The following is an 18,718-nucleotide window of genomic DNA, read 5'->3' on the forward strand; positions in this document are numbered from 1 at the left end:
AAAAAAAAAAGAATCAAACCATAGAGGCAGCCATGACCAGACCAGGTCGCTACAGCTTCAGTGACTACTATGGGTTCCAGAAACGTGTCCAACATACATCTGGTAGCTCTACTTGTCCTCCTCCAAAACAATTTGTTGTCAAGCTCAGCAATCTTTAAGTGTGGTCTCCACTCCAACAGGATAGTCCTTTCTCCCACTGCAGAAAGTGGTAATCCCAACTTTCTGATTCTCCCAATGTCCCTTACCAAACACAGCTAATAACTATGCCCTGCCAACTTGACTTCCTGGTAATTCCCAAGGCCCTTACCAATTCCTTATGTACTTTCACCACACTGGCAAGCTAACCAGAAACTTCTGCCTGAATGTTTGCAATGGCTTCACTGATGACACCACATCTAATTTCTTCTCCTATTATCCAACTTCTACTTGGCAACAAGAGTGAGATGCTCGACACATAAATCTTATATTTTCTGATGAAAAACTCTTTAATGTCTTCCCCACTGTTTTTGGCATAAAGCCTAAATGCTGAATGGTACTTCCCAAGGTGGCTCCGAAACAATGCTGAGCTTCCTGACTGTAACCCCATTCCCTTTCCACTGCAGTCCTCATCAAACTGCTGTTTTCCACCCATTCACTCTGCTAACCCATAGCTACTCCTTACCCCATAGGCTGCACGTGGATTAGCCGGTGCTTAGCAATTAGCAGGTGCTTAGGGTGGAATGAATAAATGACCTTTTTTAAGCACTGGGTCCTACTGAAAGGCTCATGATCAATGTTCAATGACACAAAATGTGATCTACATGTTTATAATTAACACATGACTCCAGTATCAAGTTGAGTTTCTTTGTCTTCTCAGCAAAGGGAAAAACATCCAGGGGGGAAAAAGAGGAAAGAAAAGAAAAGAAAAAAAAAAACCTCACACAATGCTGCAAATGTGGCCACAGCCGAGAGTGACTATCCTCCACGCAAGTGAGTGTTTGTAATCACCCAACTCAGCAAAAGCAAGTGAACTGAGCCAGCAGCGAGGTCAGGTCCCACTGCGTGGAGGTGACTCACTGAGCGTGCCAGGGACCCTCTTGCTTTGTGCAAGGTAGTTTAGGCATATCATCTCTCCATGAGGCCACTCGAACTTCCCTTTTCTGTTTGCTCTGGGTTAAGCTGCATAGTTTTGAATCATTTAAACCACTGGGAGCAGGAAACAATATCAGTGAAATATGAATTAACTGTACAGTGGCTTTTAATTATTAGACTACTTACAAGAAACCTATTTAAGAACTACATATGCCACAGTTCATCGCCGAGAAAGGTAGAGGAATGCTCTCAAGTATTCTCCATTCTACCCTGGTATCTTAGGAACAATATATCTCTAAAAATCAATGTGATACTTTTTATTACGTACAATTCCTAGGGTCAACATTGCTTTCAAGGGTCTCACTAAGCATGTAAAGAAAGGCACAGGGAGTAGCCGGGCGATGGTGGCGCACGCCTTTAATCCCAGCACTCGGGAGGCAGAGGCAGGCGGATCTCTGTGAGTTCGAGACCAGCCTGGTCTACAAGAGCTAGTTCCAGGACAGGAACGCTCCAAAACCACAGAGAAACCCTGTCTCGAAAAACAAAACAAAACAAAACAAAACAAAACAAAACAAAACAAAAAAACAAAGAAAGGCACAGGGGAATGACTGTCTATGGAATCCTGGACAGAGTCAACTAGTTTAGTTATGGAGAGAAAAGTAGACGTGAACTCCCCCTTTCAGAGTAAGAAACTGGGTTTTACTTTCCAGGCCACACACTTGGGCCATCAATCCATCAAAAGTGTTTATAAATGAATATGGTTGTACCTCAATGAAACTTCATGTAGAGAGAATGGCACTTGAATCTCATGTACTTTCACACGTCTTGAAACAGAACTTTACTTTGGGCCCTTTTAAATAACCAATTAGAAGTATAAAAACTAGCCGGGTGGTGGTGGTGCACATAAGCTACTTCCAGGACAGGCTCCAAAGCTACAGAGAAACCCTGTCTCAAAAAACAAAACAAAACAAAGCAAAACAAACAAAAAACGAAGTATAAAGACTGTTGGACACAGTGGTTAATCCCAACACTTGGGAGGCAGAGGTAGGCAGATCTCTGTGAGTTCAAGACCAGCCTGGTCTTGGGAACTAGTCCAAAAGGAATAATGCAGACCACAGTTTTGCTGTTATTTAAAGTTGCAATGCTGAGGATTCTGAGACAGTCCTAGCATTATTGCAATGTACACGCAGACTGTCTCATTAAGGGAAGGTGTAAGTTGGCAACACGAAAGCAGGAAAGGAGGTAGAAGCAACATACTGTAAGGATTCACATGGGCAAGACCTCACCTAGCTGTTCATATTAGCTCCTGAATTTCATAAACACTCAACACTGTAAGATGCTAAAAATGTAGAAGGCTGGAAAATTCCGAAGCTAAGAAGCATGCGCTCTAAAGAAGACAGGGAGAAACCAGGGCAATAAAAGCCTAAGAGCACATAGCAACACAAAGACCAGGCCAGAGAGTACGTCCTGGGAAAATGGGATTCCTGCAGGATTCCTCTTAGATTACATATGACCTGGATCAGACATCATTGGTCAGCCCAGAAAGAAATGTTTGCAAAGACAGCCTGTCTCCCCAAATAGTCTGTCCGCTTGAAGCAGACAGTTTCAGGAAACAGACTATGAACACACATAGCCCCCAACACTGCAATGTTCTCCTCATTTCCAAGCCCCTAACCTGAATAAAGGTTGCAGCCTCCCCGCTCCCAGACCCTTCAGTTCCCCTTGCTGTGTGTGCTAATAAACACAGTCTGTTGAAAGTCAGACTCTGGTCTCTTTCTTCCTTCTGCCTCTTTCTGATGCTTCAGAAATCTAACACCAGGGGCTGCAGAGACTGGGGTGTGGGAATAAGGCGGTGAGTTCAAGAGCCTGTAGGCAAGTCTGCGGTGCGTCTTCTCGATTAGTGACTGACGTGGGAGGGCAGTACTAACCGCTGGACAGAAGCTCATGGTCGCTTAAGAAAGCAGGGCAAGCCATGGAAAGCCACTCACTAAGCTGCATTCCTCCGTGGTCTCTGCTTCAGTCCTGTTCCTGCTGTGAGATTCAGCCTTGATTTCCTCAAGACTGCGGCAACCAGATAAACCCTTTCTTCCCTAAGTGGCTTTTGGTCATGGTGATTATCAAAGCAAACTAGGACTCTCACTAGATTGGAAAATCTAATAGAAACAAATGAGTTTCTTGATACAGCCGGCCTACTAAAATGAATGACTACATTATGTAGTTACCAGTGGCCACTTTCACGCAAACCTTCAATGAGAAGGAACACACGAAACAAGGAGAAATATAAAATGTACAACGTGAGGAGAAAAAGAACACAAGGAAAGGCGATGCTGAGTCAAGTCCTGTACTCAAGGAGATAAAACATTTAAAGAAAAGCCTATGCTAAATGGAATAAAGAGAGTGGTAACCCCAGGGAAACCCCGATCTTGCTAAGCTTCCAACCTGTAAAAAGAAATGAAAGGAACACTAAGGCAGCAATGGGAAACGCCAACAACAGAAAGCTGGGGTAAAGGTAAACTGAAAGAGGGGACAAGTTCCAGCCCCAGCAAGCCAGACTGGGTAGTTTCGGCCACGGGCCTCTGACTTACAGTCAAGGACACAAGACAGGGGTTGTGGAATCTCCCTTCACAGTTAAGGAAAGCCACTGAGGCCAGGTGTGTATTAGAGGTGTCCTTGAGTGGAGGCCGAGAAAGGTCACTGTGTGAAGCTGTGAAGGTGAAGCCTGGATTGTGTTAGAGACCCCCAAGACGTACATGCCAGATCTGTGGGATACCTGCCAACACTGCCAACAAGAGCTACAGACTGGGTGTGGGACCAGCCCAAGAGAGAGGAATATGTCACAGTCAACAAAGCTGAAAGGAGTTGGGATCTGAAGACAGCTTTTATATGACACAGAGATGCAGAATCTGACCTCTGCCCTGCTGGTTTTTATTCTCCAGCATTTCCTCACTATGCTCCCTTGACTTCCCTTTTAGAATGTAATGTACATTCTGTACCAATGTATGTTAGAATACATGATCTGCTTTTTGATTTTGATTTATTTATTTTATTTATTTTGAGTTATAGTAAAGAGACTGCCATGAGTCCCAGAAGAGACTTTGGACTTTTAAACAGTGCTGAGACTGTAATACACTATTCTGTATTTGGAATGAATGCATTTTTTTGCATTATATGGCTAAAAGCCTAAGGGCACCAGAGAGTAGAGGTGGTGGTGTGAATGAGAACGGCTCCCATAGGCTCATAGATTTGAATGCTTAGTCACCCACCAGGGAGTGGAATTGTTTGAAAGGATTAGAAGGATTGGGGGTGTGGCTCTGTTGGAGTCGGTGTGGCCTTGTTGGAAAAAAAATGTGTGCCACTGGGGGTGGACTTTGAGTTTCAAAAGCCCACGCCAGGCCCAGGCTCCTCTCTTGTACTTGGCTTTCAGATCGGGAGGGAGCTCTCAGCTGCTTCTCCAGCATCATGCCTGCTTGACAACATACTCTCTGCCATGATCATAATCAACTAACCCGCTGAAACTGTAAGCAAGGCCCCAATTAAATGCTTTCTTTCATAACATTTGCCTTGGTCACTGGCCTCTTCACAGAAACAGAACAGTAACTAAGACAGTGGCTCCATTACAAACAGTGAGACTGATTAAAAAAACAAAACAAAACCAAACAAAATCACTGAGGGGCTGGAGAGATGAGTCATCAGTTAAGAGCACTTGCTCTTGCAGAGGGGCAGGCTCTTGGCACCTGCATGGCACTCACAAACATGTAAATTCCACTTCTAGAGGACCCGACACCATCTTCTAACCTCTGACAGCACCAGGCACACATATGGTGCATATACATATATGAAATCAAACACTCATATATACAAAAAACACAATAAACACATCTAAAAAGAAAATCTGATTTAACAAAGGCCAGGCCCAAATGAAGTCACTGGTGAATTTTAACATACTTTCAAAGAAGAATTAATACCAATGCTTCTTAAGCTATTCTATAAAACAGGAGGAAGCACTTCCAAACTCTGTCTAAGATAATACCAAAACCAATAAAGCTATAACAACAAAAGGAAATGATAGACCAGTCTCCTTGAATGCAGGCACAAAAATTTACAACAAAATTCTTGTGAACTAAAATCAATGAGACAGCAAAAGAAATGCAAAAACAAACATTTGCCCTAATAAAGCTCAATAAATATTATTTATAAAACAATAAATTTAACATATTAATAAATAGAATCAAAAGAACAAATCACAAGGTCATCTTGGTAGATATAGGAAAGGTTTTGGACAAAACTCCAATGTCCTTTCATGACAAAAGTACCGCAGCCCAGGAACAGAAGGAATGCATCTCAACACAATAAAGGCTGTTTCAGGGCCTTGACATGCACCAAGAGTCTACACATTCCCATCTAGGTCAAGATGAAGACCAGTCTTCTATCAGCAGACCGAAAGGCGGTCAGGAAGGAGCCCATGAAGACTTTCTTGAGCATGCTCACCTAGTTCCTGTTTCTCAAGACGGAATGCAGATGGCACTGGGACAGTCTGGGAAGAGGACCTCACTTGAGGTGAGCTAAGATTTCCCTTTGAAAATGTGTATACCTCTCCTATACATACCACTTGCAGATAACTGTATAGAGTATATACTGCCCTTCAGCTCAGGAACGCGATGCCAGACTGAGGGGAAGCACTTTTGCTTAAATAAGAAGGCTTGAGTGAATGGCAGAGCACACTCTAAGCAAGCAGTGACCTGGGGTGCCTCTGAGAGGCTCACATGGGGAGGAGAGACAGGTACCTAACAGCTTTATACCTCGCTGGGTGGTGATAGGAACACCATGGGGCCACTAGAAGGGCATCTGGCACAGTCACCCTCTGCTCAGGAAGCATTGGGAAAGTTAACTGAAGCCAGGTAAATGGTAGGGTAGGTGTATTCCAGTCAAACAACGAAACCCTCAAAGACAAAGGACAGTATGTTGCGTCAGGGCATTAGAGCAGACTTGACATCGTGCTGGACATCCCTTAAGTCTACACAGTAGGTCAGCAAGAGCACCTAGAACGTGGCTACTGCAGTGGGAGGGGTACATGCAGCGCATTGGGATGGGGCCTGCTTGATTCTCCCTTCTGACCCTGAAAGGGGGACAAGCAGAGGCTACGAGACTGGGGGATATGGTAATGTTAGCATACTGATGGCCAATCCTCTCTCGCTCTATCTCTTCCTCTCCCCGCCCCTCCCACCTGTCTTCCACAAGGGAAACATTCCACATTAACAAACACACCCAAGTTACTGGATTTGGGGGTCCACTTAAATTTGGCAATTAACTTTGAGGATCCTGCCAAGAACACAACTTGTGACAGCGAGGACAATTAAGGCTGGCTATCGGTGGCTGCACCCTCCCTGTTCTAGGAGAGAGCCTGCTGTGAAAGCTTGAAGACCTGCCTTTGGATCCCCAGTGTCTAACTCCATGTGCTGGGGGTGGGGCGGAAGTAGGCACATCTTTGGAACTCAGTGCCTGAACCTAGACAAATGGGTGAATTTCAGGTTCATGAGAGAACTTATCTTGAAAAATAAGGTGTAGAGAGCAATCAACAAAAACATCCAACATTAACCTCTGCCCCCCACAGTATGCCCCCCACACATAGAATAAGAAGACATTAAAAAACTAACCTATGAGAAGATGTAAGATGTAGTATCTGTCTGTGAACTACAAAAATTTCTGTGGGCTTGAAATCAATATTAAAATTTTTCAAATAGCGTGTTTAATTGGATTTTTCTTTAAAATAAACATACTTCTGGAAAAATGTAGGGCAAAAAGCAATCCAGAAAGAAAGGAAAATAAGTACAAATGGCCAGATCAACAAATCTCCGCGAATACCAATTTTAAGTTTTAAAAGGCCACCGGCTGAGGCTGTTTAAATTCGACAAAGCCTGAGCGCCCCCTGATGGCTAGTTGGAGCTCCTACAGCATTGCTGTAATTTTAGCAGCCCTGGGGTCAACTTGTTTACTTTTTTCCTTCAAATAATCAAAGTAATTATTCTTAAGCAAAAGTGCTGTGTGCAAGAAAAACAAAGTGTATGGGTTTACGACAGCAAATGTGGACTGTTTAAGAAGCTTCTAATTTAGTAAAATTGAAGGTCAAAGCAGATTTCCTAAGCTCGAGATGAGGTGCGCACTTTTATAAGGGTACATAAAGAACTGCCAGGGAATTTTTGCTTTTAATTCAGTGGGTAACTAGTGTCTAAGAGTCTTTAAACCATTCCAGGGAAAATAACACAAATGATCAGATGAGAAAGGAATGCTGCAGCCACCATCTGAGCGTCAGGTGCAGGCTGGCGCCCTCCGCTGGCCGCTCCCATCGCTGCAGGGCTGGCAAGGAATGTCACCCAGGGTGGCCCATCTAAGGGGTGTGGGTGGCCGGGTGACTTTTTGTACCTTTCCCCCAGGCAATTGTGTTGCAAGTACACACTCTTTTTCTTTTGGCAAAAATCTTATCTTGATTCAACCCGAAGGCTGGAGTTACAAGGGAACCGTAAGCCTAAATTACAAGGGAGCTGTGCTGATACAGTCTCCATTGAATAATGGATCCTGGAGAGTGAAGCCGCCTCCTGGAGAAGGTAAAGAGAGACAATGTTTGCAGAGGAGAGGAAGCTCCGGCATGCACCCCGGAACAAAAGGGAACAAGTGGTCTTTACTCGGAGAACAGCTTCCTATTAGGACTCACTCCTTCGGACATCATGCCTTTCATCCCCACTCAACCACAAAATGATTTTACTGAAGCAAATACAATGGTAGAAAAAGATTTACACTGAAAGAATCTTTAATAATAAACTGTTGCCGATCGGCCTACTTGCCCGTGATTTATAATACAATAAACATCGGATTCTATTACGGCTCATGCACTGAAGCCTCTGCTCTGAAGAACGGAATATGAAAGCACGGGGACCCCGCCATCATCACAATGAAATGAGCATGTATAAATGTGCTAAGAGTATCTCTTTGCATCTTTTATAGCTTGTGTGTATTAATCTGTAACGCTTATTAAGAAAGTCATTGCTATGCAAAGCAGCACCCAATCCCTTTCTCTGGCTTTTCAACAGAGTGCACTGTTTAGCCAATAGGAGGGACCCTCTGGCCCTCATTCTGCATTCATCACAAGCAACATTTGCACAATGTATCTCTCAAAGGCGGCTGAAAAGAAGGCCTTAATACTCATGTAAACAACTGCAAACCAATTACTTAATGAATCAGGCCCACACATAATGAGGTGCAGACAAAGAGCTATAAATGCATTTTTGCGCCCAAGCCCCTGCTTTAAAGTAAAATCCCTCAGCTGTAGTTTGGGCTTAACTAGCACATCATAATTATTGTCTCTAGGACATCAGAGGAAGCCATTTTTTTTAAGGTCCAACAGAGTCTTTTTTTTTTTTTTTTTTTTTGAGGTTGCTCATCAGCTCACTGACAAAACAGAGCAAAGAAGAATTTTTAAAAGTGCTACAGCGCGCAGCACTGTTATGTTTATTCTCAAGTACTGGGTTTCGAGACCACTTGTAAAAGCAATAAAGCACAAGGAGTGACTGCAGTAAGTGGGATCCTTAAATGTAAAGCCTCTAAGAAATTTCAGCGAAGCCAGGCACAAACAGCAGAACCTGAGCTCTCCAAAGCCCAGGGTGGGGTATTAACAATAACAGCCCCAGCACAAGAACCAAACTGTGCCCAACGGCACACCAAGCTGTACACACTCACCGTCGAAGCCTTTCATGCTCGATTACCATCAAGTGTCTAGAACCAAGGGTTCCTGGAAGACCTTTTAGTGGGTTTATTTTTCTTAAAGGGGGAGGGGGTGATGAGATTACTATAACTTATTAGGAAATTAGCTTCATGCAGAAATATCATAACAAGAGGCTTCTTGCTTTAATTGGTAGGGAAACAAAGTTTAATTTTAATCTTTGAAATGTGCCCAAGTATGAAGGACCAGGTTGAGGAAATGTCCTACATAATATTATTGCTTTCTAAGTGTGATTAAGAACTTTCCACAGAACTTGTTTTATGTCTTTAAAATATAATGGAAACAAATATTCCTAACACTCTTAAAAACTGAAAGAATAAATTTTTAAGCCAAATAGTAACATTAAGCCTGGGAACTACTTATAGAATTTATTGACCTTTTAAAATTCTCTTAAAAGACTGAGAACTTGAATTTACAGTGTAACCCTAACGGTATCGTATTCAACACTCTGCCAAACCCAGTTAACTCCTGTTTTCCCCAACAATGTGAACAAAAACCAGGATTAAAGGTAAGTCCTGATAAAAATGAGGAAGCACCTTGGATACTCATCAAGTTTCTAAAAGCAAGAATTTTAGAAAGTTAACCCATCCAAAGAGTCCAGGTCCTAAGATACTGAAATGTTTTTGTAAAACACAAATGAACAGATTTTTTTTCCATTTTCATTTCCCTTTAATATGACATTTCTGGATCAAATCATTTTGGTATGTGAACATTACACACAGCAGTAGAAATGTAAAGGTCACGTTTTAACATTTTAGCAGGGTCAAGTAGTAAATTCAAAGGTAACGCAATCATCTAAAGGACACTTTTTTAATGAGCATGCCATTACAAAGGAAACTTGCTAGGCTGTTTGAAATAGTATTTAGCCAAAGGTAAAAGAGTAGGCACTGCATTAGGCAGGTGCTCAGATTCACATTAGAAAGGCTTCCTAAGAGACTGGAAGTCACTGCACGATTCATATTGGAGGCGGATGGCAAATTCAGCACACAACTCACTTATCAGAACTTATAAGGAGTGTTACATTCTAGCGAATGTAAAAACATCAATTCTGCTCTTTAAAGGGAACAGGCCGGAACGCATTAGAAAAGGAATGAGTAATGTGCCCCAAAGACTTGTTAAGAGAAAAAGAAAGCACACACAAAAACTAACATACAGCAATTGCCTGTTGGTCTATCAGTTCCCCAGAAAGAAGAACATGCCACTTTATTTCTTTTAAGGCCTGATGTTTTCTCCCTGCCCTTTTCCTGACAACCTCCTTTGTGTGGTCTCTAAGCAGCCCTACTGCGAGCAGCTGTAGACGCTAATTTGTGGTTCACTGAGGTGTCAATTGAGTCTTAAACCAAAGAAACAACAGCTGCAAAACAATACCTGGCTCTGGTGCAAATATTTTCAGAGGTAGACTAAAGTTTCAACTGTTATTTTAGATAAACAAAAAACCCAAACCATAACCCTCCATCAAGTCATACAACAAAATAACAAGCAGCCAGGGCTGAATTCACTGCGTAGTGACATTTCTCATCTTGTTACTGCTATTCAGAAAGGCTTTCACGATTTTACCTTGACAAAGGACTTCCTTCACTAGATGAAAAACTAGCTTCCGAAGCGATTTTGTGGGCTGTCTTTGTCTTGAATGTGTTGCTGCCAATATCCAAACCTGTGACAAGCACAAACAAGGAGAGTGAGAGCTAGCCACCAAACAGCCACGAAACAAGCGCAGATACAGCCCTATGATGATTTTGGAAAATCAAGAGGAAAATTCTGTTTAAATCACAGAAGGTTTTATGCAGGAAAAATACTCACAGATCACTGCAAAAAAATAAGAATTTTCTTTGTAATAGAAAAAAAAGGTAAAATAAAAAACAAAACAAAACAAAACAAAAAAAACCCCAAACTACCCAGAGAGTTCTGCTTTTACTTCAATTTTTCATTCTATTTTGTGGTATGGGGGCTGAACCCAGGGTCTTCTCAAATGTGGTTGGCAATCATGTGACCTAGAGCTAAGTCCTCAGCAAGTTCTGCTTGAAATGGCCAAGATGTATACATAGGAACATGGGTTGAATAACTCCCTTGGTTAGGACTTAGGCAGGGATGGCTCACCAAGACAAGTACTGGGAACCAGGTCTCAGACACAAGTGAAACTCCTGGATGACAAGCATCCACACTGCCTACTCCGAAGCCCCTTTGCTAAAACCTGTTTCCCATCCCACAAAGAATAAATTTCTGCTAAAAGCTACCAAGGCCACTCTTTCAGCTTGTGCTGAGAACATGGATATACAACACACTTTCTTCCCTGGGGATGGAGACTGGAGTCCTCACTGTCCTCAGCCTTGGATATTTCTGCAGCAATCTGGTTTCAATGGGCAGTCACCCCAGATCCCAGACTGTGAACGGCTTGCCTGCATGCCGTCTCTATAGCAGAGTAGCTCTGCCAGCACCCGGTCCATGTTCAACTCAACAGGGCCTCTACTTTCATATAGGACAGGGCTTTGGGCTATGAAAAGTGGGGTCCAAAACTTAAGTGGTTTTCCTCTGTAACAGATCTGGAGACAGAGACCTAAACCATCTAACTCGGAAAGTAACTGAAACACCACTGCTCCTTCAGGAATGAGCGGTGAGGATGAGAGTCCTATCCACACCGCCTTTAACTGCTGGGAAGGTTCCCTTTGCCTCACAGATGGTCGACTGCTAGGACCTGCAGACAGCAGAAGTGAGAAGACAGTGCACAGCCAGTGGAGAGTGGATGCAAAGCTCCATCATTCCGAGGGCAGTCAACAGCACGAGAAGCTCGTGCCCAATACTACCATCAGACCACGGGGAATACAGTGTCACTGTGAGATGGCCCGAGGAAACTGACCTGTCTGTACTTAGCTGTACAACCTGTGATGTGTCATTTCATGCATGAAAAGTTTAACAGGCTATGATCAAAATACACTGTCTATGAACGGTTCAAATAGTATCATTTGAAATAAGTTATTAATATATTTAATAGTAGTATAATTTTTATAGACAGCCAAAAGATGACAATTTATGCCAAATAGCCATCTTTTGCACCTCCCAATTAGGTATCAAAATACATTTGCCAAATCATTGCAGCACCCCATTCCCAGTCATGTGGATTGCTAAGCAGTTATGCTTGGAGCAAGGCATGGCTCTCTTGGGACCTTATTTATAAAATGAGGGGGCTGGACAAACACCTTCAAGACCAGTCTTGATTCAGATTGTATGACTCAAATGTGAACAGAAAGATGACAGACATTAAAATCTTTCCAACGCAATAAGGATCTCCTTTAGGAAAGAGGTCCTGCTTTATACCCCAAGAGACTTAGATTTTTGTACTTCCAGAGTTAAATCATAGCCACCAAAAGCTCTTCCCAGGAGGGGTCTTTAACCTAAAGTGGTTCAATGAATCCTTAAAGCAACCAAAATAAATATACAACCACTAATACTACCTAGCCATGTATTCTCCAAACATATACAGTTTTGATGCATCATAAGCAAGTGTCTTGAAAAGGTGTCTGAGGAAGAAATGCTCAACACAACCTGGAATCTGAATATAGTCCAAGAATTGTATGACATTAATAAATCACTGTACAACTCTGATCACAGAAACCTAAAGCCACTCTGAGCTGGGAAGATGGCTCAGCGGTTATGAGCACTGGTTGACCTGGGGTTTAATTCCCAGAACTCTCCATAGTCAACTGTAACCATGGTCCTAAAGAATCCAACACGCTCTTCTGATATGCATGGGCATCAGGGATGTATATGATACACATTCATACATGCAGGCAAAACACACATGCACATAAAATAAAATATACATAAAATAAAATAAAAATAAGCTACTCATACACTTTCTCCTGTATTATGTATCTTTTATAAAGGATGCTAAATTGAGTAATACCTAAAAATAAGATATAAGATGAAAATCACTAAAATAATAAATGTAAAATGGGAAAATATAAGAAAATTAAAATACAAACGAAATCCTATGCTAAAGGAACTATATTTAAGCCTACATTTTACCTTACTGGGGTTTACAGACCTTTCCTTAGGAGAACTTCCCTTCCCACAGAGTGAACACGCAGCACAAAGCTGCTCATCTGATGATTCAGAAAGAGGAGATGTGGGGAAGAGAAGACAGGGGCATCTTCTGTGATAGCTGGTGGAAAGACACCACTGTGAAACACCAAGTAGAACTGCAGAGTCTGTAAGAGCTATTACCATGCTGGGCCAGCCCCATGTACCCAGAAGGCAGGGACTTTCCAAATGTTTGTTTGCCAGGGATGACGAAGTTCTTGCTCACTCAGACTCAGTAACACTCCTCACAAAGCAAACTCTAAAACCACACTTCTCTCAGCATAGGATAGTTGCTGTCCTGAGCCCAAAACAGGATTCAAGTGTTGAATTTGTCCTTACTTACTTGAAAATTGACTTTCAAATCTCTCTTCAGTTTGATTCAAATTATCCTGAAGGGTAGAGTTCTTCAGTAACTGGTAGGCTTTTGTCTCTATAGATGAAGAAAATGAAGAAAAGCACAGAAATATTTCCACTGTTCATAACTGTTACTTGAATTCCTCTTATGTGGCTAACACTGATGCATGGTCTCCCTATGGAGCCCAAGTGATGGCATAAAAGGTGTGTGCCACAAATAAAAATTGTGTTGAACCTAAATTTTAAGATTCGGGTTGAATTTTAATAGTTTATTTGAGGCCGCGAATTGCACTCAGCTTTTTTGGTGGACTGTGGATAGATTTACTAGCACATGAATAGCTGCTCTCCTTCCCAAGCCCTGCAAATGTATCCTGGGTAGGCAGGTAACTCCAGAGCACTCCAGGCCCTGGTTTTCAGGCTCTTATGCTAGAGAGAGGGGTTCTGAGAGAGAGGAGGGAGAATGCAAAGATCTCAGGAGGGGCAGAGGCAATAGGATGGGTTCAGTAAAAAATCTGATCACAAGGGCTAAGGAGAGGGAGCCTGCCTGCAGAAAGCAAGGCCAGGTGCACAGAGGGATCAGCAAAGCTGCAGCCAAAGGTACAAGCGAGGTGCTAGGGAAAGCCCTCCTGAAAGGAACGGACCTCAACATGATCCGGAGGGGTTGTGTCAGCTGTGATATGTTAAGTGGTTGTGGATCAGCTTTGTCTTTGCAGGCAAGTGTACTTTTTGCAAGAGGTTCTCAAAGAATGCAGATTCCCGAAGCCAACTCACAGTGCAAAAAGGCCAAACAATGCATGTGAGTTTTTGGCAACATGGGCCCAGGCTCCTCTGTAAGGAAAAAAGAGAGCAAGGAATCGTGCAGTTGAAGTTGCAGTGGGCTGCTGCCTTGCAATGCAGTTACAAAGCCAAAGGAGACGTGAATAAAGGAGACAAAGTAACATGCAGAAATAAAAGCTGGCCTACTATAAACAAAGGACTAAGGGATAAAGAATCAGCTGCAAGTATGGCATAAATCTGAAAATCTGAGGACTAGGTGGCTGTTGAGGGCTTGATGCACACTGTAGCTTGTGCCTGGGAACTCCAGGGAAACACTTCTCTCATTTGTAACATCAACCACTCGGAAAATATGGAGTAATGAAAATTATTAGATGAAACCAACCTTTTAAAAGAAGTCAATTCTTTTCATACATAGAAACAAATGTATATACATCTTCAAGTTTTTGGTTCTGAATCCTGCAGTCAAGCACCATTATATATTCAATTCTATGTCAAACTTAAGCTTAAAAGTAGAAAATGTTGCAGTTTAAAACATACAACAAGGCAAGAGGTCTACATCCCATGTAGTATCCAGTCCCCAAGATATGAAAATCTATCCTGTTTTTTAATTCCAGGCTGATGACACAAGATAAATATATTTTTCCTCTACTTTGTTGCATCAGCTGGAACCCAATCATTCATCTCCCTGCAAAGTGCTGAGGCGATTTTTTTCTTTTTGGTATACATTTTTGGTCTAGAAAATAGAAGCAGCTATAGAGAAAAAAAGGTGAAAACATGCTGAATAAAGGGGCTAGGAGAGAGATGATGCTGAGGAGAGGTGAAAGAAAAAGCCCCAACTTCTTATCTTTTATTCTCTTTTATATGCAAATGTACACCTGCTAAAATACTCCTAAATCTACAAATAAAAAGAAAATATCTGATGAACAAGTGCTTTTAACAGCCCATTACAAGATACCATGTGTCTCACCAGTCTCTAAGGGGTGTATGGAGGCAAGGATCTGCCCAGCGCTTGTGCAGAAATCCTTAATGAAAAAAAAAAAAAAAAAGAGCTGGCCTGGAAAGGAATAACAAAGGGAAATACAAACAATACTATCACCGCTGCAAGGGAACCAGACCTTGAACTCACAAAGAACTGGGGCATTTAACTCAGGGCATATAAGTACTGTTCCTATATGAAGTGGGTAGAAATTCTAAAATTAAAATTGAAAAACGCTTTCTGTATAAAGAATGCTAAGGTTCTATTTATTACTTTTCATGGATTTCTAGACATTAAAAATGTTTTTTCCATTTATATTAGATGCATTGCCGATGAAATCAAACTCAGTTGCTTTTGCAAAATAAAATAAAAAGCAAAAAATATATTTCTAAAATTAATTCAAAAGACATATATTATCATTTTAAGTCCATAAATCAGCTATCTAGTAATCTGCTCAAATAAAAAAAATTTAAACACGAGTGCTTTTACAATTATGAAAATACAAAAAATTCTTGTATATTTAAGACTTCAGAGAAAGAGGCCAAAAGTCTATGAATGTGGGCAGCACTGGCCCAGGGGAATCCTCACATCTGGACTTCCGGTGCTAAACTCGTCCCCCTGGAGACCTAGATCAGCAAATCCACTGTGAGGTCTCTCTATCTGCTTTCTCCACGAGTGCTGCTGATACACAAGGAACACTCCTAATTCACAGGGGGCCTGGGGCAGTGTCAGAAAATAGATTTACATTCTAGTTTTGTTTTGTTTTTTTTTTGTAAAGAAATATATACAGCTTTAATGAAGACACAAACTCACAGAACCGAGGTTCCCGCGCAGCACAGGAAGCAGGAAAAAGGGACACGCAGGCTCCGCTGGCCCGATTTATCAGTCAACATTCGCCCGAGGCAAACTCGCCCCTAAGGGGCTAGTACATTCTAGCTTTAATGTCTGTGAAGCAACTCAACAATTAAACCTGAAAATAAATGCCAGGTTTGTCACTGACCTTTCATGGCTGCTCCCAAGCTGAACTGAAATAGCTCTGAGGGTACTATATCCGCTTCTCTGTGTCCTTCAGTTCCACATCCACAGGTCCAAAAACCAAACATGAATTAAAAAGATTTTGGAAAAAAATATATTAGTATTGGGTATGTACAGACTTTTTTCTTGATTTCACTTCCTGAATGACGCACTATTATGTAGCATTTACATCATATTAAGTGCTAAAAGTATCTAGAGACGATTTAAAGTACATGGAAGGATGTATGTAGACTATATGAAGACACCAAACAGTTTTATGTACGGAAGCTGAGCATGTGTGCCCATTCCTCTTGTATACTGAACGACAACTGTACTTCCTACAAACTTAACCACCACACTGCTTGCTGCTTATCACTGTATAGTAACAGGAAGCAAATTTTCAGCTCTCAAACTCAGGGAACCTTTAACTTTTAAAAGATTGAGGGATTTCTGTGAAAAGCTGGGTTTTAACAGTATATTCCAGTGCTTTCCATTTTTCCTAGTGCCGGTGAGTGAACTCATGGGCTCATGCAAGTTAAGCAGGTGCTCTACCACTAAGCTGCTCTCCAGGCCCTAAACAGTTCTGGAAAAATTACTTTTAGCAATTGATACTAAATAATTTATACATTGGAAGGGATCAGAAATATTGGCATTATCTTTGCTACTTACAGAATGGCCAGGAATAATTGGTATGAGGTGACCCAAATGCTAGAAATGTAAAATATGAAGAATGGCCTTCTTAAACCCTTCAGTGGATTGAATATCGCACTGACTTCCCCAGCCAAATTCAAATCCACTCAAACCTCAGAATGTGATCTTTTTGGTAACAGATTATTGCAGACACGTTAGCTAAGGAGAGCAAGATGACATCTCCCTGCATTTTCACTGGGCCCTAAGCCAATGGCTGGCATCTACTTGTGAAAAGGAATAGACACACAAACACAGAAAAGGAAATAAGAAAGCAGAGGCAAACACTGAAGGGAAACCACCACAAACCAGAACCACAGGGGCTGGGAAGAATTCTTCCCTGGTGCCTCACCCTGGTGGTACCTTGGTTTTTTGCATCTTGAACTGTTCTATTATCTCAGGTTTGTGGCATTGTTTTGTTGCTGAGGGAAGCTTTCGTTAGCACCAATGCTCCCCCTGTTGCAGCCTGCTGAGGACCTGTGACTACAGGTGAAGGTCAGTGCCCCTGGTTAGGTTATGGCACCTGTCACAGCAGCTCGAGGAAAATGAGGCTGTATCTGAGTCCTGATTTCATGAAAATGTCTAAATTCTGACCTCTTCTCTTGATCTGAATTGCCTATGTAAAATATAGGTCTTTTGACAATCTACTGTAGAGTCTCTGCCAGCTTTGAGACTCCCACTGCTTAATTCTCAACCTGGAGACTGACTTGGATGTGTCATAAAATGCTTACACTGGGATCTACATTGAGTTCTGCTGTAGCACAGCGCAGGAAGCCCACATGGAATTTTACTGAATATTCACTGGGGGACTCTCTTCTCAATTACGAGTTCATGTCTTTAAACGCTGACACACTAATCAACAGCACTTCTCAGAAAGGTCTTTTTTTTTTTCTTTCACATCTATGTTGAACACGTCTGTCCCCCAGCTGCAAGCAGCAGGTAATAGGCTCAATGGCAGAGGCGCTGTCAGGCTGCCTTCTGTCTAGAGACAGAGGTGCTAACTATCATGGACAACACTACAGCAAACCATGCCCTGCTTTCACATTCATTGAAGTTCTGTGACCCAGGCACAGCAGATAACTTGTCTCTACTAATTCTTCTGAGTAAAGCACTTCTGAGACAAGGGAAGAAAAAAAGCATTCTTGGTGAACTTGCAGTCCTGGAGGTTATATGCCATTACACTTGGGTGGCCCAAACTTGTCACTGCATTCTTTTCTCCTGGGGTAAATCCAGTCACCAGTGACAACCTGGCCATTGTATGTGTCCAGCTCCCGTTCAGCCTGGTATAAAACATAAGCTGTAATGTTTGGAGGGCAGTGTCCAGAACTCCAAGCAGCACCCTGCACGTTGATCTGACCTGTAAAGCTTCTCCGCGGATGCTTCCGTGTGACGCCGGGAGTATTTCAGCTGGCCAGAGAATATTGAGGAGGAATGGCACAGGGAAGCGACACTTTTAACACAGCTTGACCAACAGAATTGGTGTTAAAAGAATGAGGGGCTGAATGGACATTCTTAGAGGCTTAATCCTCTTGAGATGAAAGCTGACAGCCCTTTTCACATGCAGCTTAAGGAGATGAGTTTTGCCAGGATGGGCACGTGGGGTGGGAAAAGTGGCAGTGGAGTGAGTGATTGAAGAGATAGTGTTCTGGCCTGAATCAACAAGCATTTAAGGAAACTCCTTAATTCCCCATTTTTATTCATTTGTGTGACAAATTAAGGGCCCACTGTGTGGTACATACTATGTAAGGGGCTGGTTTTCATGATTTAATGTAAGTTGTATCATTTGCTTAAACTAAAGCTTGATACTGAAAGGGACATTAGTGTGAATACAAATTAAAATGCCATCACTGAGGATGTGAGTACTTCAGAGGGACATGTTCTCTCATAATCTTACTAAGCATCACTTTCCTCCTGGCTTGAGTGTTTCCAGGGAAATTGACCAGAATATCCTGCATCCTTCATCTGGATGAAGATAGTCGAGCTCTGCT

The 18,718-nt window shown here is 42.2% G+C and overlaps 1 protein-coding gene across 1 annotated transcript in view; it reads right to left on the minus strand.

Annotated features, from left to right (window-relative positions):
- The window catches only part of Kiz (kizuna centrosomal protein), a 102,363-nt gene that overhangs the window by 3,730 nt on the left and 79,915 nt on the right, over positions 1-18,718 (minus strand). The window contains exons 10-12 of the mRNA XM_013353209.2: positions 16,030-16,095; positions 13,266-13,352; positions 10,403-10,499 (exon numbers count right to left, since the gene is read on the minus strand). Of these exons, the coding sequence (XP_013208663.1) occupies positions 10,403-10,499; positions 13,266-13,352; positions 16,030-16,095 (250 nt within the window). The remainder of the gene's footprint in view (positions 1-10,402; positions 10,500-13,265; positions 13,353-16,029; positions 16,096-18,718) is intronic.

This window comes from Microtus ochrogaster, unplaced genomic scaffold (assembly GCF_000317375.1).
Source record: "Microtus ochrogaster isolate Prairie Vole_2 unplaced genomic scaffold, MicOch1.0 UNK3, whole genome shotgun sequence".
NCBI lineage: Eukaryota > Metazoa > Chordata > Mammalia > Rodentia > Cricetidae > Microtus > Microtus ochrogaster.